The sequence below is a fragment of the Cygnus olor genome, chromosome Z, assembly GCF_009769625.2.
Source record: "Cygnus olor isolate bCygOlo1 chromosome Z, bCygOlo1.pri.v2, whole genome shotgun sequence".
Lineage (NCBI taxonomy): Eukaryota > Metazoa > Chordata > Aves > Anseriformes > Anatidae > Cygnus > Cygnus olor.
In genome coordinates this window covers 1,148,038-1,167,071 of record NC_049198.1, presented here as the reverse complement: position 1 = coordinate 1,167,071, position 19,034 = coordinate 1,148,038, and the positions used below count along the sequence as shown (strand labels likewise).

The window sequence follows — 19,034 nt, the reverse complement described above, 5'->3', positions numbered from 1 at the left end:
CTGATGATGCGATCTTAAGATACCATTAAAAGAAAATTTTGCCACTTCGGTGTTTCGTTTCCATTTGCAATAATTCCTTCTTTATAGTCCCCCGCATTTAAATATATTGCGTGTAGAGGGCCAAATAACGCTTTATTAAAACCTCCGGGAGAGGAAATTGAAAATAAGCAATTGGGAAAATCAGATTCGGAAAGCGATCCTGCAGCCATCCCCTCCCAGGTAACGTGCACGTCCCAAAACATCGCGCACACAGCTCGGGTAACGGGGAGCCGGGCTCGGAGAAAATGGCTCGTGTCTCGTTTCCCTGCTTCCGACGGAATCAAAGCGTTCCTCCGGTACAACCTGCGTTAGAAAACGCCTCTGCTGAAACTTCCCTTCGAAAACATTTTAGGGGGAAAAAAGCGAACCGAAAGCTCCCCGTTCGTATATCGCATCACCAAGGAAATCATCGAGCGCTGGCTCGCGTTCACGTTTTATTACGTGACGCTTCCACTTTTGCTATTGTTTGAAGATTCCCTACAAGAAATGCCCTGTGCTAGCAGGCACGTGAGGGAAAACGTTTCTCACCGACGGACACGGGGAAATAGTTAAAGGCAGAAAGTGCGCTCCCCCGGAGCGAGCTCTCCTAAAACGCCCCGTGAGCGAGGGAAAAAAAAGCAGGCTGCAGAAAAAGCCTTCTGCAAACCTTGCGTCGACGGCAGTTTATTTTTTTTTCGGTCGTTTTTTGTGACTCCTGTACCCAACCGTGCTCGTCTCCCCAGCAGCAACCGGGATTCGGAGCGCCTTGGAATGATTTTGCATTTTTCGGCTTTTGTTTATTCCCAGGGAAGACCTGCTTCCGCTGCCTGCGCTCGGTTCAGGGAGTTCAAGCCGAATTTAAACAAGTAATTGACTTGTCACTGGGAAAGACAAAAAAAAAAAGGGGGGGGGGGGGGGGGGGGAAGAAAAACAGCGAGGGAGGAATTTAGGACTGTATCTTTTCCTCACCCGAGGGCTCGTGCAACAACTAGCAGCCCTGCTCCGCTCCGGCGAGCGGGGGGGAGATGCGCAGCCCCCCCGCCAGCGAAGGTCCTTTCGATAAGGCGTTCGGAAGGCTTAATGCGTGGCATCCCCGGGCTCGGCGAGATGCCTGGCACCAACTCAAGAGCCGTACAATGCAGAACCCGAGCCAGAACAATGCCGGCCGCACATATAAAAAAAAAAAAAAGAAGGAAAAAAGAAAAAGAAAACGCCACGAAAATCTGTTTGGCAAGTGCACGGCTAAATACTCTCTCCCCCTCTCCCCGGCGCTGCGGTGCCGGCCTCGGCCGCCGAACTCCTGCAGCTGTGCGGCCGTGGCTTTTTGCACGGCCGGACCGAGGGCACGGCCACCGGCGGTGGCTCGAGCGTGCCGGCCTCGATGCCCCGGAGCCCTTTGTGCTCCTGCAGCACGGGGAGCCACCAAGGGCCAGCTCTGCTTTTAACGAGCACCTCGGAAGGGTTCCTCTAAGCACGTTTCCCGTGCCGGAGCGCTCTCCTGATTTTTCCGAGTGCCGCCCCCCCGAAGAGCACAAAGGGGAAGCGGGGAGCCCCCCGAAGGCCCGGCAGCCGAGCGGGGCTTCTTGGCGGGGCGATGGCCCGGGCGGCGGTTTTAGGGCCCGCCGCGACGGCCTCGCTCCGGCTGCGGGCTCTGCAAGCTGGGAGCGCCCCGACACTTCGGAAATCGCCCCGCCGGAGCGGAGGGGAGCGCGGCGAAGCCCCCCCTTGGCCCCACGCCCCTCCCTCTCGCTTCTCGGGCTCTCTCCATCTCGCCCCCCGCCAGAAAAGCCCAGGGAAGAAGCAACTTGGGCGAAGCGGTGAAAAATGTCGAGGAGGGTCCCGGGGCGAGGCGAGCGCCGTGCGTTGCCGCTTCCTGTTTACAGTGCGCTGTCTCGGGGATTTTATTACTTACTGAGGATGAATAGCAGCGGTTAGCAAACTTTTTCTTGCAAAGCTACCGGCGCTGGCCGGCCCCGCCGCGCGTGGGAACGCCAGGTAGAGTTGTCCTTAGGAGCGGTAGGAACAACTAATTCAAAAAATAAAAGGAAAGGGGGGGGGGGGGAGAGAAAGAAAGGAAAAAAAAAAAAAAAAAAAGCGCCTCCCGGTAAATTCACGAGCCTTTATTTTTACTGTTTAAGCGGTTTTAAATCTCGGCTGTTGCTCCCGAGCAAAGCCCCCCGGTTTGCAGCCCCAGCCCCCCCGCGTTCCCTCCCCGGCACCGGGAACAAAAGGCGAGGTCCGCGGGGCTCCGCCAAGGACCGCGCGCGGAAAACGGCCCCCGGCGCCTCGCCCCGCGCCCCGCCGCGGCTCCCCCGTGGCAGCGGGGGCACCTGGGGGTGCCGCGCCCCCCGGGCAGGGCACCGGCAGCCCCCCCCCCCCCCCCCCGGGCGGCACGGAGCCGGCAGCGAGTTGGCGGAGCCGGGGCAGCTCGCGGCGCCCGACCGCCCCCCCCCCCCCTCCACCCTTCCCTGCTTTTCCCCAAATTTTCTCCTTCTTCCCGGCCGCGGCTCTCCTTCTCCTCCCCCCCCCCCCCTCCGATATTTTAAAATACTTTTCCTCGCCGAGACCCAGCCAGAAAAGAAAAAAAAAAAACCAAAAAAACAAAACCAAAACGCAGAAAGGAAAGAAAAAAAAAAAAAAAAGAAGGAAAGAAACCTCCAGATGGCGAGGATAAACCTTCTGCCGGGGTTATGCGCGCAACGCCCCGCGCGGCTCTCGCCTCTCCTTCCCTCGCCCCCCGGCCCCCCCCCAGAGCTCCGCGGATGGGGCCGGGGGGGGGGCCCGGGGCACCCCCGGCCCCTTTGTGCCGCCCGCTCCCGGCCCCGGGGGGGGTCCCGGTGCCCGGTGCCCGGGGTCGGGGGGGGTCCCGGCGGGGGTCCCGGCGCAGCGCCGCCTTACCGCTTTGCCATTATAGTAGTACATCAGGGAGTTGCCGCCCATGCCGGGGATCGTGTACGCGCAGTACATGGTCCCGGAGCCTTTTTCCCCTCCGGTTCCCACTCTTCCCAACTTTTATTTCAAACTGGGTCGCCCTTTTTGTTGTTTTATTTTTTTTTTTTTTTTTTTTTTCTTGTTTCTCTTTTTTTTTTTTTTATTTTTTTTTTTTTTTCACCACAATTCCTGCACTTGCATGTTCCCAGATGGCCGGCCCGGGCGCGCTCAATATGCAAAGCAGGGCGAGACCATTCGCGGCGCGGGGGCGGAGGCTGCGCGCCCCCCCCCACCCCCCACCCCTCCCCTCCTACCCCCCCCCCCCCCCGCACCCCCCCGAACCTCTCCCGCCTCCCCGGCCCCGCCGCGCGCCCGCGCCCGCGCGCGCCGCCCCGCGCCCGCGCCGCCTCGCGCCGCCCCGCGCCCGCCCCGCGCCGCCCCGGCGCGCTCCCAGCCGGCCGCCCGCGGGGCCGCGGAGTCGGGCCCATTAGCGTGCGGAATACAAATGCGCCTAATTGCCTCCCCCCCCCCCCGCCTCCTCCTCCTCCTTCTCCCCTCTCTCTCCCTCTCCTCTTTTTTTTTTTTTTTCCCTTTTTTTTTTTTTTCGGTTTAATTTGATTAAAAAGCGAGTGGCAGGAAGGGAATCGTATGATGCACATCTAATAACTCCGCCATCTGTCCGTGCTGCTGGCGCGCTCCCAGCATTGTGCGCAGCTGCCGCCGCCCGCCCCGCGCAGCCCCGAGCCCCCTCTCTCCCTTCCTTTGCGCCCCCCCCCCCCCCCCGGGGGCAAAAGGGGGCTCCGAGGGGGCCCGGGGGGGCCGGGGGGGGGGGGGGGCCGGAGGCTCGCTTGAGCCTGCCAAATCGTGAGCACCGCGGGAAAGGAGGGCCCCCCGGGAATCGATCCCAAACGCAAGTCGAGCATTTGCATACGCCGAAGCAAATGCCGCGCGAGCGTGCGGCGCTTCTCCGGGCTCAGTTCAATAACCCGGAGCCCCTCTCGCCTCACCCCGCCACGCGGGACCGCAGCGCACGCCGCCTTCATCCCCGACAAAGGCACGGCGGCGGCGGGCTGGCGGCTCGCGCGGCGGCGAAGTTTCCCCTCCGACTTCTTTCCGCCCGGACCCGGGCGTTGTGGTTGCGTGTGCGCGGCCGCGTAGGGAGGGAGGACCGAGCGGAGCTGCGCCGAACTCGCTTGTTCGGCGTTTGCTCGGGAGCTCCCCGGAGGTTCGGGTAAACAGTCCTTGAATTATAATCGCACGTTTCATTCACGTTTCATGCTTTGAGGATTTCTTCCTCATTAGAGCGGCTCGTCGTCGATCCGACAAGAGCGCGTTTGTAACCTTTAAGCCACCCTCGGCGTGCGATACAGCGGGCCAAAAACCCCAACCTCCGCAGGTCACCGTGCAGCGAAGAGCTGCGCCTAGGGAAAGGAAACGCTCCTCAAACCCCAGGGCTCCCCTCGGGGGAGCAGGTGATTCGCCAGCCCGAGATCTCCGCTTAACGGCACCCATTTCCTACGAACGTAGATGGTGATGCTCCGGAGGTGAAAAATAACCAAGCGCTTCGATCGGTCCCTAAAAAAACCCAACGACCCGCCCAGAAATGAAGGGAGTTCTTCCCTCCCGTGTTTGCAAACTGCGAACCACGGCGTTCGCTCTCCCACTAAAAGCTGCGGTTTCGCAGCTCCACACAAAGTTATACAACGGGCATGACGTTTCAGTGCGGATTTTAGCACAAAATCGGATCGGGCGGACCTTTAAATCGCACACCTTAATCACTTTTCTGCCACTGAACAGTCCTTGCACTCCAGCCGAAGACGCCTGTTCTGACTGGCACGAGGTAATCCTCAAAATTTCTCCTGCTGATGCCTACAGGTCATGCACACGGAGAGGGACCAGGGCTCGGAAAAGCAATCCCTGAATGGTGCCCGGTGTGTCACGGAAATGGCTGCAGATGATTTCGGTTTGTTTTCTGCAACCTCGGCGTGGGGAACAGTCCGACTGCATTTGGATCCTGTCACGTCAGCGCTCTCGTTCTTCTGAACGGGAGAATTTCGGTACGAATGTATTGTACGCAGCGCGATAAGAAGTTAATGCGGTTTGCAGGGAAGTAAGCCCCTAACTGAAACAGAGTTCTCAACACATGACAATAAAAATTAATTACTTTGCCGTATCCTATTTGCATTCGACGCATACGTTGAGATAACTTTAATGCATTTTCCTGCCTTGCTCGGGAACCTGTGATTGGCCCGGATATGTATTTTTTGTCCCTTTTTCAGAAACAGGAACGAATATCGGACATCAAATTCCTACTGCTGAGAGCAGCCAGAGCACTAGCGGAGGCGCACCCACCGCCTCTGGGACCCCAACACCGTGACCCTGGGTGCTGTTGGGGTCCCTGCCACCCACCTACCGCATGCCCTTGCCCTCCGGCTTTGGGGTCGCGGGCACGTGCTGGGAGATGGTCCCGCCGCCCCGACTGGTATAGCCTGTTGGCCAAGCGAGCCAACTGCTAAAAACACAAGCGGACTTATCTGAGGAGAAGCAGCCTTTTGAAAAAATTACATCTTTTTTGTTGGTGTTTTCACCTCCCAATGCATCTGGAGGCAGCGTACCCGCTTTTGGGGTTCCCGCACCGCCCCGCCCCGCTGCCAGGCGGTTGGTGCGCTGCACGCAGCTACTCACCTCAAAGCGAAGGGTCACGGCTGGGCGTTTACACTTTTCTTTCAGGGAAAGTCCTGTACCCGGAGGGAATGCCACCACAGGGCAGGGGACGTAATAATGCATAAAACTAGAAAATGCCTAAAAACTCCCGTGACGCGTTATTTCCCAATTTTCTACATCAGGTGACATTCTTCCAGTGGCCTCGAGGTCACCGAGAGCAAAACCATCCACGTGCTGCTCCTGGTCTAAGCATGTTCCCCGTAGCCAGCAAAGTGGGGACCAGCTGACACCGCAGGACACCCCACCCAGGCGGGTTGCCCCAAATCCATGAGCGGTGGGAGAAGAGAGGGGGAGCTGCCTAGAAATGCCCAGAGTTTCCTAACTCCCGTGGTATCACTTCAGTGCACTGGCATATTCTTTCCTCACTTCTCTTTTGCCAGAGCCCAGCAGCAAATTCCAGAAGAGGGTGAGGAAACCTTGGAGACACCCGAGGAGGAGAAGAAAGAGCCCCAAGTGCCTGAGCTCCCGCGGGAGGAGGAGGCGGGGCAGGAAGCCGTCCTTTCCCAGCAGGGTTACCGCAGTGGAGGGCACCCCGTTGGCCCTGGGCACGCCTCGGGTCTGCACAAAACACCAAAGCAAAGGACACTGGAAGGAGGGGAAGAGTCATGGGCCTGTGGGGACAGCGCCACTGCTGCGACCGAGGCCCTACGACGGCAGCAAAGCAATGGAAGCGGTCTGCTAGATGACGAGCATGGCCACAAATTCCGAGGGATAATGGTGAAATCTCAAGTAAGACGACGAAAATAACCAGTATTCCTCTCCGTCTGGGTCACTTGGATAATCTCATCCTTCTTACGCAAATCCTTGAGTGTCGTTATTAAAACAGACCCTATGTGCGTGGAGAGGTGGCTCTGCATCCCCAGATGCGATGGCTGAAGGGGAAGGGAATTTTGCCAAGCTGCGCCTTTTTTGCCCCTGATCGGTGACTGGGACCTCAGCGAGAGGTCCCACGAAGGCGCCCCAGCTGCTGCCCCGACGGCCTTTCCCAACCAGCTTCTCCCCTGGTTAAGGAAACCAAAACAAAGAAAAGCCGACTGCAGCTCTTCTCCCCAAAGCCAGGTCTGTTTTATAGGATGCCAGCTCTGAGCTAAAGGTTTCTTAAAATCACCGGCAGAGCTCAGTGAGGGATGTGCACGGAGCTGACCGGCAGGTACACGACCAAAACCACAGCGAGCTCCTCGGGATGCTGAATAAACCACAAGCTGCGTGTGCTAGGGGTGTTGTCTGGCCTTGGTTTTGGGGGATCCCAAATCCACCGGAGATTAACCTGCTCAGCACCCGGAGAAGTAATTTCTTGGTGTCTCTTTCGCAGCTACTGCAGCTCGCTCTGGGCATTGACATTCCCCCTCTCTCCCTGGGAGGAGGTTCGTGTTCAGATCCTCGTGTGCCGCAGACAGAAAGCACCAGAACTGCCTGATTGTACAGATGCTGTATGAATAAATCAGATCCTAAAAGCCACCGGCTCTGAGAAGCTACTTTAAAACAGCCAAATGTGGATGCGTCTGCTTTAATAGGGCTGCCTACCGATGGCACCCCTAATCGACCCCACAACGCTACGCCTCGTTTCCAGGCCTGGAGGCCGGGGGGACGCGTGGTCCCAGCACCGAACCGAGCTGCTCCAACCCACCGAGGGGACAGAGGGCTGGGGACTGAGATGGGAAGTACCTGGGCACACTGCACGAGAGCTGTGGTTGCAGTCATTTCAGTGAGACCGTATTTGCAAGCTGATTTCCAGGCAGCAGTGGCCAGCTGCAACTTGTAGGTATCACTGTGAGTGCTGCTACTACCAAACTCTTGCTCTGTACGTTTTTATGTATTTCAAATGTCAGCCAGGCACATCTGCCAGATCCACAGGAGTTCTTACACAAGTTGCTCTTTCGGTGGCACAATCGCACGCACCCAAACACGAGGTGAAGGGCTGGGGTGGGTGCTGAGGCAGAGGCCTGCAGCCCCACCGCAAGCTGAGACTGCCAGAACGAGCCAGGGGACGTCTCGCTAAGCCACGTTTAATCGGCCCAGCATCAAACTTTTCTTCCTTTTAGCTCAAATGCTCTACGGGCTGTACCGACCAGATAGCACATGAAGCTAATAACACCACAAAACCCCAGGCCAACCGCCTGCGCGTGGGCCTGCTCCGCGCCGAGCGAGGCCACCTGGTTATTCTGCCACTTTCCCTAAAGTGCACCTCATGAAAGAAACCTCCGGCATCGAAGCCTACTTTACAGCTACTCTATTTTGAACAAAACTGTCTATCTAAAATACCCATTTGCCACTCGGTCTATTTTTGGCTACGCTGCTTGCGAAAAGCCAAGAGAGAAACTTAAAACACATGGGCCAGGATTTCTCGTCGTGCAGAGGCACCAATGCCAATTTTTACCATTTTATCTCGAGCGTCGGAGCGTTTGGTGAGCTCTTCTGGAAAGCCAGAGCTTCTCCAGTCACCGACTGCAGGGTGATCTCAGATGGCACGTTTTGAAGACTCTGATAGCCGAGGAGGAGAGCTGGGAAATGGGGACTCTGAGGCATCAAACCCAGGCTTTAAAATCTCATGATTTCGTCTTTTTGTGGGTGGCAGGGCGGCTGACTCGGGATATTTGAACCTCTGAGGTTAGCAATGCTGCGATGGCTTCTCCACAGCCCTCTGGCAACGTAAAGAGGCCTGAAAATGATTGTACGGTGGCAGCGGGGCTTCGAGGCCCAGTCAGAAACAGTGCGGGCACAGGCTGAAGGCCGGAGCGTCCCACTGGCCTCGATTCAGGATTCACCACAGAAATTAACAGCAAAATTGTTTTAAGGATCATTTCTGACCTTTTCTATGTGTCCCTAAGGCACTGGGGTTGAAGAGGTGGGAGGTTTGGATAGTTGGGAATTTTGGTGTCATTTGTCCCAATAGGAGATCCAAGATGTCCTGTATCTACCCTACGGTCTGGAACCCCCTGTGGAGGTATTTGGCAAAATAAATCAGCAGTGATGGTTTTTTACATTTCAAAGAGTGCTGAGCAGTTCACCGACAACAAATCTGTTTGGATTGTGAGGGAAGTCTTTGCTCTTGGAGTAAAACACAATCTGTAGCTATCGGTGTTGTAGCTACTGTTCCTATTCCCTCACCGACAGGTTTCCCTAAGTCCTTGGTCAACTGTTCCCCATCAGCAGGAGCTGCCAGTACAAACTAAATGCATGTTTTAAGCACAAGGCAATCAAGGACCTGATCTTATATTTGGTCTTTAGGAAAAGAAAGCATGCTATAACATAACGATTTTCATTAGGAACAATATATATTCCCCCACGTGGGTTCAGTGTTTTATAAACGATAAAAGACCTACTTGTACCAGGACTTGGAGAGGGAATTTATATACGTTATGCTCTTGCACAACTATTTTTTAAAACAATACAAGAGTTCAGTGTTCGTATACTCAGAGCTATTAGTACTAAATACAACCGAGAGCATTTCCAGAAAGTTCCCTGGCTGCAAAGTGCCGCGGGTCAGGCAGGGCCGTGCCTAGGGCTGGAGGTGCCAAAGTCCCTTCCCCAAATCCCCTTCCCATGGGATGGGCACCGGGGCTCTGTGCCTGGTGCTGTCCCCATGGTGCTGATGTAAATGGGATGGCAACTCTCTAGTAAAAGCTGCAGCGTAGGCCAGTAAGGAAAAAAAAAGTGGAAAGAAAAAAAACAAACTTGTGGGCACCATGCAAATGGCCACATGGCTAATTTTTATGGACCCAAACTTGGTCTTTTTTTAAAAAGTCACATGCAGCAGTTTGTCTACATAGTAAAACGCTAACAGAGCTGATCAAAGCGTTCAAAAGCGTTTCTCACTAGCCTGCTCTCTGCTAAATGATCTGCAGGACTGAACATAGATGTGGGATCCTGCAAACTCGTATTCTTTCCCACTCTGCCACAAGAATCTGCGGAGGGAGAGAAGCGCTGCTTCTCATTTATTGCACATTGCCATATGGAAGGCTTTTCAGCTGTTACATAGTTAGGCCTCTCAGCCCCTCCATCTAGCAGTTAAATATTATTCTGTCACTATTTCCCTTTGTACAGACGGAGAAGGGAAGCTCGGAGGGGCCAGGGGTTGCAATCCCAGCAGGGCAGCGGCGCGTGGGGCCGCGCCGGTCCTAGGCACTTGTCACCTCGGAGGAGGACGAGCGCTTGCATGGTGGCACCTCGTCGCCAAACCCCTGCTGTCATCCCCACGGAACCCAGTGCCGAGGGTGAGGAGCCCGTACGAGGCATTTGGGCTGAATTTGTGCCTGTACATTTTTTGGAAAAAAGGGTAACTCTTAGTTTGCCCACCCATGCCCATCACCCTCACTGCTGAGCAATCCGGTTTGGTTTTGCTGCTGGCTGCCAGGAGGAGCATTGCAAGCAGAGATAAAAGGGTTGGTCCTGAAGACCTCAAAGAAGTAGGATGCAGGCAGATTTGAACCCTCTTCTGGGAAAAGACCCAGCGAGGTGGAAAGGAAACGGTGAGTGCTCTGGCTTCAGGTCTGGATCTGGCCAGAGGTGGAGCTCATGACACCGCGAGGCTGCTCAGGAGAGAGCAAGGAGGGCCAAGTGCAAGGCTTTCTTTAAGGCTACTGCTCAAACAAAGAAAGAAAGAATCCAGAATAATGGATATTTAAGGAAAGGATCCAGAATAATGGATATTTAAGGAAAGAATCCTGAATAATGGGTATTTCAGGACCCCGAAGTGTTACTTGGTGATTCCACCCACCAGCCAGAGAGTTTGCTGGTGCCACCAGGAGGACCAGGGCTCGGGACTCCCAAAGGCACACACCAAGCACGGTTCCCTCTGCATCCCGGACTGCTGTGGCTGGGTTTCTGCTGTGCTGGTGCTCACACGACCCGAGCGGTACAGAATCCGAGCGCCGGCACCGAACCCGCCCTCGGTCTCAGCACCAGCCGGCCGCGCCGGACCGGGCTGTAACCATCGCTAGCATTTTTGTTTCTCACGGTCTTTTTTGTTCTCCCTTTGCATAAAATCGTTTTGTGTCTCTTTTTTTTCTTTTTTTTTTTTTCCCAGGAACATAGCCCGGAGGAGAGAAACTGCCGGGTATCCATCTTTTCTTGGAGATCTTCAAACAAAAGATGTTCTGTGCAACATTTAGCGTCAATTTTCCCATTAAACATGAAGAATTCAGCTTTCCGACTGGATGTTAACCCTTCGGATAGCACAGCTGGATTAGATGGGACAGTGATGTTAAAGGCAGCGGGCTGAGGCGCGCGGGCAGCAGGTGCAAGGGCCGTGCTCCTGGACCACCGGGCGCTGAGCGTGGCTCTTCCACGACCCAACGGCCGTGATGGGGCTCGGCAGTGAAGGTTTGGGCGGCTCGCTAAATGAGGGCACGCTAACGAAGCAGCTCCTAAAATGGCACGGGGGGGGGTTGGTGTAAGGTGTGCGCGGGGCAGGGCCTGAGATGGCAGCGCACGCCGCACCCGCTCAGCGCCGGGCTGAGTTTGCCGAGCTTGGCCCGGCCTTACGATATTTCTTTTTGTAGATTTGTCCCCTAACGGTTTTTGAACATGCTTTTGTGGTTTCATACCGAATCGCGCAGTGCGGGAGAATAATTAGGGGTAAGTCTTGAGCAGTTTGTGTTCTTCTGTGATTAGAGGAGAAGTCTGCGAGGTCTTTGGGCGCTCTGTGTTTTATTTTTACCATGTAAAATCCTTTGAGATCCTTTGGGTGTTTGTACCTTTGGTTTCACCGGGCTTTTCACAGCAAATAATGTGCTAAAATCTATCTCGCAAACTGACTGGTTGGACTAAAGACGCCAGGATGCTGGGTCTTGTGAAACAAAGTACGGGATTTTGTGAGCATGCGGGGTCACGCAGAGGTTCTGTTGGGTATTTTACATCAAATGTGCAGATTGTTTATTTATACCTAAAATGCACGCGCTTAAAACACGCAGCAAGCCAACTGCAGACACACACATATTACAGAGCGAATCTCTCGCTGCAATGACACGCGCGCTTTCCCCGCGAACTTTTCTTTTCAGCAATCCTAATTAATACTCAAAAGCGCGTCCTCAGCGGTGAGGATCCAGATGCCGTACTAAAAGATGTATCCTCCTCCCACAGCCCTTCCGAGGAGCCTCTGCCATCCTGCGCTGCGCCAGCACGGTGCAGAGCCAGAGCCAGAGCCTGGCCCGAAGGGGTTACAGCCTGGGCAAACAAAGACAGCCAAAAAGAAGAAGGGAGCCGAGGCACGGAGAGGTGAAGGGAATCGCCAGCAAACCCCGCATCAAGGAGCCTGGGGAGCAAGATCCAACTTCCCCGGTTCTGTTTCCTAACACTGTGCCATATTCCCATCGACTGCTCAAATTCACACTTAAATGCCTAACACATGCTAGTGCCAACTTCTGTAACAAAATATGGTTATTTGGAGGGCCTATAAAACTGCTGCTGCTTGAGAAGTGGGTAACGTGTAGCCAAACGAAGAAGAAAATCAATTGCTTGCTGATAAATACTGCATAGGCAACTCCTGGGATTTTAGCAGGAGCCCTGCACTATTTCCTGGGTTTTGGTTGCTTCTTTTTTTGTTTTTCCCCTAACGCCTCATTCCAGAAATTCTGTAATTAGATAAAAATTTGGACTTCATTAAAAATTTTAGTTTCAGGCCCTTGTAGCTGTGGGCAAAACCTGAAGGTGTGATCTGAGCAGAGCTACAAGTTCAGGAGGAAAAAAAGAGAAGCAAACACAAACCCGTTACGTTTACAAATGTCTGCTGAATTCGGCGTGCCAGGGAGCCAGGTCAGGATTTTTGACACGCATCTGGAGGTCGGCAACCGTGCCCTGGTCCTTTCCAAGCCTCGTGGAACCGAAACCCCCCGCACAAGCCCTCTGCGCCCCAGAGCCCCGGCTCGGTGGCACAGACCTGGCGGGGGCAAAGCTGTCCCCGAGCAGCCCCCGGCCGCTGGAGCAGGAGGGGTGGCAGCCACCAGCAGGGCTCTTCCTTGCCCACCCGCTCTGGGATTTTGGGCAGGGCTCAGCAGTGCTTTAGGGACTGCTGCGGTAGGCATTATTTTTGCTCTTGGAACGCCCTTGATTATTTACTGCAGTAGCCCCAGCAGAGGAGCCTTCAGCCATGAATTAAGCGCAGCTCGTTTCTTCAGCCCGAAGAATAAACCACAAAATGCACCTTGCGTTTGAAACTCTTCCTCCAGATATCACCCGCTAGGAAAACCCGAGGTGCTGCCTAACGTTGGGGGCAAAACAATTCGGGAACAGTCCCTCCAGTAACACAAGTTGTACTAGAAATCCAGGCGCTGCAGCCCAAAGATTGGCAATGAAGTGGTTAACAGACATATGCTGTATAATTAGGAGATGCATTAATGATTATGAATAGTAAATGACTTGGTGCAAGGAAAAAATCTAGTCAAAAGGGACATGCACCTATCTTACATGTTTATTAGAAACTGTATATAACTAGAGAATTCTGCTATTAAGAACCCTGCATTATTGGTGTAAATACTTCCAAGGGTACATCAAATTGTAATCTTTCATACGACATCCATCAAACCAGGCTGGAGATTTTGACAAACATTAAACACAGTAAGGAGGCAATTATGTATGCATGATTTAATCTGCAACTAATTAATATGCAAATTTATTCATATGTTAGTTACTAAATTAAAAATGCAAAGAAGCCCTTATGGTGATTCTCAAAATTTTGCACAAACAGAACATTTAAAATATAAGAAAAAATGAAGTTTTTTGGAAACCTGCGGCATACTTTAAATCTTTGGAAACCTGTTGCACCGAGATGGTTCAAAAATATTTACTTAAATACCGGAGGAAGATAAAAGGTGTGTTAATTTTGTGCTCGAACGTGGTGGCACAAAGGTTAACCAGGAATCTCGGCAAGTCGGAGGAGATGTGCACTAATTATCAAACAAACTGTATTCCAGACCCAACTCCCACAGCCTGCAAAAAATAAAAAATAAAAAAAAAAAATCAGGCTCGGCACAACCTGGTCATCTCCCTGGCGTTTTGCTCCGTCGGTGGATGGCTGGGTGCTGGGCACAAATCCACTCGGACGCGGGCTGGGACCACGGCACCTGCACCCCGTGCTTCCGACGGTCACCGACACAAAAGCCCCCGCTCCTTGTTCACCTGAGTAGGCTTTCTGTTTCAGAAATGCTCTGGAAAGATTGCAAATAAAGGGTGCGAGGGAACTAATTGGGTGAAGGCGGGCAGAAACTGCCTTTAATTCTTTTCCAGATGCATCTTCAAAGCAAAACAAGGAGGCAAACAAGATGCAGGCATTTCAAATAGCTCCTAGAGCACTGCTACAGCTATGATTTGGGAAAGCTTCTACCCCCAGTAGGTAAGCGAAGAACAACAATTAGGTGCGTTATTCGAACATGCTCTGCGTTTTTAAGCTGGATGTAAAGGCACACGTTTAACGTGCCAGAATTTCCTTTCACTCGCGTTCCCAGGGAGAGCCCGGTGCTTTGGGCACGGCTCCGAGACGAAGCCGGGGCAGAAACCTGCACAACAGAGGCGCAGGTCACGCACACAGGCTGGCCCCTAAGTGCTTCCAGGTGCCCTCCTGGGCCACTGAACTCGCCCTGTGGCCTCTGTTAGCCCTGCTCAAAAGCCAGAGGTCAGCAGTGCCCGGAGGGGCTCTGCGACAGCCCGCCGCCGCCCACCCCGGCCCTGCAAGTTCTCCCTGCTGGCGGGCTCCAGAGCTGCCAGAGGCCACCCCTTCCCAAAAGAAGGGGGAAAACCACGAGGCTGGAGTGGGAAACTGCAGCAAAAACGCTCGGAAAATACAACCAGATTCGGCTGCACGTGTTTAAATCGACTTCGTCGCTCCTTGATAGGTGCCTCTTGATTTTTGTTTAGGCCAGAACTGAATGTAAGGCTTTTAAAAGCTTAAACGTACACATTTATGCATTCATTACACAGTGTTAAATCTAATTTGTTCTTTTTACTGTCACAGGAAGCACATGTTTAAAGCAATCTGTTTCCTCATATGAATGCTTTCCTGTCTGTTTGAAAAAAATTGCAACACACTTTACCCCAAGTAACCAAGAGGTGATCATAAATATCCCTAAATAGCATTAAACAGATATGAAAGACATTAACACTTCCAGAATGCCAAAGTAGTATTAAAAAAAATTCTAACAGATGCTCCTAGGTCAAAAAGTGAAATGTGTGTTTCCTGAAAAAACACTCTCATCAGAATCATAAATGAACTGTGAGTGGAGAAATGAGGTGTTGCAGAGCAAACGAGAGGATCCTTTTGGTTAAGGACTCCAGCACACTGGTGCCAAAGTGTGGTTGCAATAAAAGAGCCAAAACGAAATGGAAGCGAGCTCCAAACCGACATCCTCTGCGCTCCACCAGGTGGCAACGGCGCTGGCCGGGGCCGGGGCCGGGGCAGAAGCGCGGTGGCCGCGGCCGGGGAGCGGTGGCAGTGTGGTTGGCCTCCGACCAAGCCGTTGGACTCCTTGTCACTTTGCGGCCTGCATTTGGCAGGGAGAAGATGCTCTCATCTGGAAACAGGCTCAAATCATGTGTAATATGCAAACGCGGCCTAAAATACCAACTAAGGCCTGCTTGCGGCGGAGCTGATGGGTGCCGCTCCCTGGCTGCGGCGCTGGGCGAGGCCTCGATGCGTGAGCACCACGCACCCAACGGGCCTTTGTGGGCACCTGAAGTGTGCAAGTCTTCTGTATTTGCCAGAAAAAAACGCAAAAATGGGTGCCTTGAAGCCTTTGACTATTTATAGCATGGGGAGGATGGCCTTGCGTGGATGCTGCCTCTGAGACACCTCCCACCGCATGTCCAGCGTGCGGAGGTGTCCTGTCCGTGTCCTGTCCGCGTCCCATCTGTGTCCTATCCTTGGTTGGGTGGGCTCAAGGATCTCCAGACCCCACGGGCAGCTCTGCCTCCACAGCACCGACAGAGGCACCAAACCCGTGACACGCATTAAATGCGACACGCAGCGCCAGCGAGTGGGCGCGTGGGATCACCTCAGCGTGGCCGCAGGGAGCTCTGCGAGGACTCAGAAAAAGGCCGTTTGGGGGCACTGCCATTTTTGTCTGGCTGAAGCGGCTGGGCACAGCTCAACAGGGCAGGGACACCCGTCCTGCTCCTCCTGGAGGAGGCCCACGGGGCCCGAGGATGAGAAAGCCGAAGGCAGCGTCGGGCACGGCCCCGCGCCCCAGCGTCCCCTCCGCGGTGTCACCTCGGCTCGGGTGCCGACATCGAGCGCGTGTTTGGCCTGTCGAAACGCGCTGACGGCCATTCAAAATAAAATAACAATAAAAAAACAACCAGCCATTGTAGGCCGCCTAGGTTTTGTGCCAAGAAACTGTCAGGGGAGCTTTGCTATGCATTTAACAACGTTAATAGTTATTGGAGCTCTCTATGCCATTTTTTTTTCTGTTTTCGCTATGCTGATTTTTTTTGCACGTTTACTGCTTCAGCGTAAAGGCAAAAAATACTCCGGAGCAAAAAATAAATGTTCCTTTGATAAAATACACAGACTCGGTTAACAAATGCCCACGAGTCAAAGTGCAAACGTATCAATCCTGACAGATTATCTCAAAGTTCCCTAGATAACTCCATCACCGCCGTGCTCTCCCCTCCGCACGCTGCATCACCCTGACCCCACGCCCAATCAGTTCTAAAATGGAAGAAAAACTTAAAGCACATCAAATAAACAAACCCCCCCAGCCCAGGAAGCCGCCCTTCCCTAAAACCGACTTGGAAAGGCCTGCTACGAGATAGGGTTTAAATGCTTTTTTCTTAAATGCTGGACTGTGCTAATCAGAGATCTGAAGCCACTGCAGTGCTTGTAATGAACACCATCTAGAGATAATATTTAAAGAAAAGCTACAAAATCAAATCGCTGCATAGAGTTTTTTTTTCATCTCTGAATGCCTTTTACTAACAATTAGCCTTGAATTCAAACAGAAAAAAAATTAAGTGCTGAGTTTTACACTTGTGAAACTCGGCTTAATTTCCAAATGAAAAAAAAAAAAAAAAAAAAAAAAAAAAAAAAAAGAGAATTACAAATTACATAGCTGTATAAAGGAGGAAAATAGAAGGCCGGGCAATTTTAATTGTGAAATTAAAAATGTGTGTGAAGTTCAGAGGGGGGTGAATGGTGGTAGGCTCCAGCACACACATCGGGTTTCCTCCCCAGAATGGAGCCCAGCGCCCCGCGAGCCGGCCCCGCTCCAGGCACCCCTAAAATCCCCCTGCACCAAGAGGAATAAATGCTGCTGTGCAGAAGCAGCAATTTGAAAAGAGCTGCCGTAAAAACAGTGCTATCTACCGTGTCTCGTTTTGCCCTTTTTGGAGGGACACAGAAATCATCTGGATCTGTTGGCCAAAATGCGATGTCCATGAAGGAAAATTGCCTTCTGCACTACCTCCAGTACTCTGAAGAGGGAGTCTATGCTCAAGCTAAACAAAAAACCCCACTAATCCCACACCTCTGTTACCAGCTGGCCAGCGCTATTCAGTATGGGATTTTTTATATTTTTTTTGAGTCCAGGATAGTTAAACATTTAGAAGTGTGTGAATGTTGCAATAAAAGTTTTGCCTTTAAATACAACGTAATGCCGAGGCCTAAGAAAAATACCCCGATCACACAATTCTTCCCAGATCGCTTTCTCATGTTTAACATATCCTGTGCAATTTGCCAGAAATTAAAAACTAAGCAATTTTTATCTGCATTTCACTGCACTGTAATCCATTTAAAAACACCACCACCACAGCATTTTGTCTGCAAAATGTCTTAGTCCTCCAGGCTCAGCGAGCAATTTCAGGTACAGTTTGCAAGAGAAGCTCTTTTAACCCATCCCCTGACTGCTCGACAGTAGGTTTTAGTAATTTTCTTGGTTTGACTTCATTGTGCTATGTGCTAAAGATGCATTTCCCGATTTTATTTTTTTTTTAAAGCAAAAAGCAGAGCTTGGCCATAGCTGGAAAATAGCTTGGTGGAGCTTAACACGGTGATATTTCTCATATGGACAAAGCCCGGCCCATAGGGTGGTACGATTTACGTGGCCGGACAGCGGTGGGAAGGAACAACAGCCAGGGAAGGGACAGCAGCCAGGCCATGGCCCCAGAAGCCAGGGGACAGAGGGATCCCCTCAGCCCGATGACACCCCGGGCACAACAGCCCCAACGGAAGGGCGGCCGCGGCCCGGCCAGGATGGATCAGCCAGGGGAAGGGGCAGGCTGCTTCTTACACAGGCCGCTCCTCACCTCCGTGGGCTCCCAGCCACCAGAAGTCGCTGAATTACGCTGAAAGATTTTCACAAACGTGCCCGGATCGGCTCCTGTTACCTCCTCAGGCCATCTCCTGCCCCTCTCCCTGAGCTGTCAGCCTGTTCCCAATGAGTCCCCCAAGTCTCCACAGATTCCTCCTTCAGGAAGGTCAGCTCCATCCATGGAGGCCTGGCCGCAGCTGGAAGACCTTAACATGTCTCCTGGGAAGCTCTGTGGCACCCGGGGCTGAGGCAGGGCCCCAGAGGTGCTGGCAGCGGGGACGGTGCTGGCATCCCACAGCCGGGCCCACCTTCTGGTAAGGCAGGTGGCGGCCAGAGACACGGGGACAGTCAGGGACGCCGTGTTTGTTTTGGAAAAGTCCCCATTAAGTTGGATGCTCGAAGGGAAATTCTTAAGGTTGTGTTTTTTCGCTTGAGGTAGGAAGCCTGCAAAAAGTCCGCACAAAAAGCACAAAGGGTGCTTCCTCACCTCCCAGCTACTCCAAGGCTTCTCCTGTGGAAACCAGAATAAAGCCGTGGAAAAGCTCCAGGTGGCATCCCAGTAGTGTTTCTCTTTCCTTGCTTTTTGGAACAAAGCAGGTGTTTCCTTAGGATGTACAACTGAGTCATACACTTCCTTATCTGTCTGGTTAGCAAGGTCAAAGCCGGTACGCTTCTAAACACACAGCACAGCAAGTGCAACGAGATGGCTCCTGCCCGGGGGGGACATCTCGAGTTAAGATGGAAGAGAGGCTGCTGCCATTACAAGTGAGGCTGGGGAGATTTTACCTGCTGGTTCTTCAACAAAAACAGTTGTTCGGTTCCTCTTTTCTGCTTTAACACAACAGAGATGACATTCAGCTTGTCCCACCCTTTATTCTGGCTGTAGTGTCTGCACCACAAGACTCCCCCATCACCTGCCTTCAGGACAATGCCAGCCCAGCTCAGCCATAACTTCCCTGTCCTCTCCATTTTGCAACCCTTTGCATTTTGCTCCAGGGGCAGAGCAGGGCACGGGGTTTCACTTCGGGCTGCAGCTCCCAGGCCTGCTGCAAAGATCGAACAACCGCAGCCACCGACGCCTCCCGCGGAGCTCAGGGAAGAGAGCCCCCGGTGTGGCTGTAAGGG

At 53.1% G+C, this 19,034-nt stretch overlaps 1 protein-coding gene across 26 annotated transcripts in view; it reads right to left on the bottom strand.

Moving 5' to 3' along the window:
* The window catches only part of TCF4 (transcription factor 4), a 211,569-nt gene that overhangs the window by 62,255 nt on the left and 130,280 nt on the right, over positions 1–19,034 (bottom strand). For 3 of the 26 annotated variants that reach the window (XM_040541726.1, XM_040541725.1, XM_040541727.1), the window contains exon 1: positions 2,917–3,174. The exons of 21 other annotated variants lie outside the window; for them this stretch is intronic. In XM_040541726.1, the coding sequence (XP_040397660.1) occupies positions 2,917–2,985 (69 nt within the window). In that variant the 5' untranslated portion in view covers positions 2,986–3,174. Of the gene's footprint in view, positions 1–2,916; positions 3,264–3,956; positions 4,372–19,034 lie in introns of those variants that run through there. 2 more of the 26 variants (XM_040541728.1, XM_040541724.1) reach the window with 2 other exon arrangements.